This window comes from Phytophthora infestans, genomic scaffold (genome assembly GCF_000142945.1).
Source record: "Phytophthora infestans T30-4 supercont1.95 genomic scaffold, whole genome shotgun sequence".
In the NCBI taxonomy this organism is placed as follows: Eukaryota; Oomycota; class Peronosporomycetes; order Peronosporales; family Peronosporaceae; genus Phytophthora; species Phytophthora infestans.
Genome location: NW_003303664.1, coordinates 110,691 through 115,072, shown reverse-complemented (window position 1 = coordinate 115,072; position 4,382 = coordinate 110,691). Strand labels below are relative to the sequence as shown.

Sequence of the window (4,382 nt, the reverse complement as noted above, 5' to 3'; positions counted from 1 at the left end):
ATTATATGAAAAAAAATGAGAAGTGGATTTATAGATACTTGGTTGGTGCAGATTTTTGTAAGCAAAACTACCCACACTACACTGCAAGCTTGAGGACAAACCACGCTTCGGTAGCTCTCAACGTGAAGATATTATTGCGTCAGATGTCCATATGGCCGGTTGCGAGTCATCGTGAACTGCATTTTCTCCCAGACCATCGGCGAGGTGCAAGTGGCTGCTGGTAGCAAAGAGGCTACATCCTCTCGCACTGTTCCGTGCCTGCCGACAAGATGAATTGGCGTTTGACGAGCAGCGTGTGTAGCAATCGCTGCAGGTCCAACACAATGGACATCAGTCGGAAATTCGCAGTCTAATCACCAGCCACACCGTGTACAAACCGTCGTAGTAGCTACCGCGCATGATTGTTGTTGCCGCTGACGCTTCGTGTTCACATCGGTTAGGGAATGCAGCGGCCAGTGTAGCAACGGTATCGCTCCAAACGGGCAGCATGTATGACTGACGTTCGGCGCCCATGTAGCGTTAGCATCGTACAGCGTGCGGACCGGCGTGGCGACAGCGACTTGTCGGCGTTAGCAACTTATGTGTGGACCAGCGTGACGACAGCATGGGAATCGAGCAGCATTTCCACCAGAGATTTTGGTGGTGTCAGGCAGCGTGCAATGGTAGTGACATCGGTCAGTGTCAGGCGGCGGGTGGGTTAGCAGAGATGGGTGGGGGCAGTCGGTATGAACCCGAGTGTTCACAAGAAAGGAAATTGCGGAATGAGACTCGTTGGGGCTTGGCGCGCGCTCGACGCCCCCGCACGCGAGTTTGAATCGTTGACCCTCCAAAGCGGCTTGTTTCGCGCCAAAACATTGCGAGCTTCAATGTTGAAGTCACGTTTTCGCCGGTGTCCTCGGTTTGACCAATCAAATAGCATTCCGATGATTCTAGCAGTCTGATTGGCTAGCAAAGTGATCTTTAATATACGCGTATGGCTACCTATTTCGATTATGGGTAGTACCTATTTTTGCTAAGAGGACCAATTACCTTGCAGTAGTTATACCCGACAGCGTATGCTCCTTTGTCGGGTCCGTTTTGACGTAGAAAAGCGTACCTGAGGAAATGTAAGCCAGTAGTTCTGTGGCTGTGCGCTTCAAGACCACATCCTCAAAAAAGGTAATCCTAACTTTGATCCTGGAGGTAGTAGTTAGATCTCTACCACAGCATGTCGTTCGCCAATTTGTGTAGTATTATGCTCTGGGTTTTACAATGACATCAGAAATAGTTTTTAGGCATCGTTTGCTACAATTGCTCATTATGTACTTTGGTTTAATTGCTAAATGGTTAAACTTGTTTTTATCCATTATTTCTCGTCGTCATGTGTTTTATAGCCAGGAGTTCTCGAAAACTACAAGAAGAATTGCTAATGCAAACGTTGATTTTTGAAAATTGAAGCAGCGACTGAGACTTCATTTATTTCATGAACTCAGATGCACTTAGAGGATTCTCGACAAGCTGCTTACCGTAAATCAACGACTACGTCAATGTCGACGTTGTATCCGCAATGATGTCACCCATAGCGGCAGCATTCGTAGTAGCTACAGCAGGCATCATCAGAGCTGAAACGGGGGCAGGAGCAGCGACTGGGACAGCAACTGAGAAGGAATAGCTGCAGGAAGTGATGCACGCAACAGAACCACCACGTGACCTGCCAATGCACCCTTGTTACCACTTCTCGCAGCCGAAATCATACCCGCAACGTTGGACAGCAAAGCCGGGTTGGTCGCGATACTCTATAGACATCCGAAAATGTGCTCGGTCGTCATGGGACTGGTTGAGTTAGCTTCCGTACTCATAGCAATTATGTCCTTAATAATTTGTGCGAGCTGAATACGATCATTCGGTGACAAGAAAAATGTTGCTCCTTGTGACGTAGATGCTGTTACTGGTTGGCAGCCATCATGTTTCTCAGAACCCCGTAAACCAGAGTTCGTGCCTTGATCGGAGTCCATTACGATACGGACGTTAAAGACAGCAAACAGGCCACAACAGCGAGAGCAATCGACGCTTCCATCGGTGGGCTATACGTCCTGCTCTTCAAACTAGTTTCCGTAGAACTGGAGCCAGAGATGGCGGTGGTGCATCGTGGTCCACCCCACGAATGATACATTCATTCGCAACGCTACTTGAACAATTTCCAAGTCTTTAGAGCCGTTCGACTCAAAGTGCCACCAATCGTGCAGTCGTCGCTGGTCTCGCAGAACGCCTTGCCAGCCACTTCCTCCCACTTATTATCATTATCTTCGTACTCGTCGATGTGGGCTTCAATCCATTCTTGAGTCGGATGACTCGCTGGATCACAACCAACTTGCATGTAATTATCAGCTTCGAGATCCGTCGCCAAGTCCTGATACAGACGGATGTGGTCGATCTTCATGTACATCGGGAACGAGTCGCAGATAACGTTCGTCACAGGATCTTTTCCATCACCACGACATTCCTTGCCTGGGTTGGGCGGCGTCGCACACCAAGAACTGGACAGCGACACGTTGAAAATCACATACAAAGGCTCCTATTTCTTCGGGTTGTTCTTTTTCGCATTCTGCAGGACGTTGACGATCGAATCCGTCGTGACTTCGAACAGAGGCTCGCCGTGAAGCATCCAGCGTACATATCCATTCTTGCCTGTAACCCACTCCACTTGGTAGTCGTAGAAACCCGTGTACGCGCCGAAATATAGGCCAATTTCGACGAGATTGCATCAATCTGATAGTTAAATGCACTAATCGCATTGGACTTGGGTGTAGTGGACTCATTGCGAGGACTGGCACACTTGGAGAACATATTGTCAGGATCACACAAGTACGAGCCCATGTACGAGTTGATCAGCGGATAACACGTGCCGTTCGAGTTAATTCCCCAGTGATCTTTCCCTTTGCCGACAATCAGACTCAATTCAGCATTCACATCGCCTGAAGCTGGACATGTATCCACAGCACAAGTGTTCTCGGTAATACCAGCTTTCACTGACGCTGCAAATGTGGCGTAGTCTTGTTTCTCCTCTGCGTTCTGCTTGCAATAGTTGTTGGCAGCGTAGCGTAACCCTTGATACCAGGATTTGTGACCACGTTCCTTCCCGTAATAAGCTGTTGGTACGTCGATATAATTTGCTCCTGGTGTTAAGCAGTGTAGGAGTACAAACAGTAGCTGAAGTCTCCAGTTGACGTATCCACAGGGAAAAGTCGTAGTCGTCTGGTATTCCTGGTGCAATTTGCGGAGAAGATGAAATAGCCAACCCTCCGCCATCCAGAACATCGATCTCAGGAGCTCCACGACCTTGGTTGGGGTTCAAACCGTAGCCTGGATTGTCGTCACACGCACTGATCCGTTGGAAACTCGGGTTAAACACGTCGGCATCGCATTCATCATACGAGTACGGCCATATGCGGTTCGTCGAAGCGGAGAAATAACTCGCCCGAGGTTCCCAAGCATCCAAATTCCTGGCCACGTCGGATAAAATTTGTTGTTGGCGACTTTTCCAGCCTTTCCTAGAGCGATATCGGGGTTGCCTGACTTACAGGAAGTAGCTCTCGGAAGTTGTGCTCGTACTTCTAACATCCCTCCTTGGTAGCAGAATTTATTCCAAGATTTGACCATTGTACCTCGGTAGAAAAAGTTGACGTCTGTGAAGCTTGGGAGGTGAGTATACATGTTGTATACATGGCTAGAATTGACCTCATCGACAGTTTTGATGAAGAAGCAGCAGGTTCCGTCGTCATCGCACTTGGTAGGCGTCATATTGTGCGAATAAAGCTCCAGAGCTCCATTGACACCGTCGGGTTTCTCCAGAGGAGTCCAGATATGATCATCTCCAGCTCGGAAGCTGCGGTTGGCCACATTGAACTCGTCCGAGGTCCCATCGTCGACCACGGGAACTATGGTCGGCTGACACGAACGACACCAAATAGACAAGTGCACAACGATCGCAGTAATTGACATCTTCATCTTGTAACTTGGACTGGGCGGCAGTGGATGAGTCGACTGGAGCGCTTGAATTCCAATCGAACGGTGCCAGAGGAATGAGGTCTTGTATCTGACACGAAAATTAGAGTGGGCTAAATCGTAGGAGACTGCCTATCCAGAAATACGTAGAATTCTGGGTACCTGCGTCAGTACTGCATAGAATCTGATACAAAAGAAAATCGTACGCTTAACAACTTTCTCGGCTGAATTTCCGGAGAGTTAGGGATACTAGATCACATCATACGACTGAGGACGCTCAGGTTCCGATACATCCGAGGCATCCGCAGTATGCGGGATGGACATGTGCTTGACGAAGCGTTCGTATCACCCGGAAGTTAAGATTGCCTAAGGACCCTGTCTCAGTCATCGAGAATTAG

General features: G+C 48.7%; 1 protein-coding gene across 1 annotated transcript; it reads right to left on the bottom strand.

Annotated features, from left to right (window-relative positions):
* Window positions 1-1,774: 1,774 nt before the first annotated feature.
* Window positions 1,775-4,308, bottom strand: PITG_19524 (uncharacterized protein; the record flags this gene model as incomplete). Its single annotated transcript, XM_002996946.1, has 4 exons — window positions 1,775-2,516; window positions 2,654-3,128; window positions 3,645-4,075; window positions 4,250-4,308. 4 exons carry the CDS (start codon window positions 4,306-4,308, stop codon window positions 2,165-2,167), a joined length of 1,317 nt encoding a protein of 438 aa, XP_002996992.1.
* Window positions 4,309-4,382: the final 74 nt, after the last annotated feature.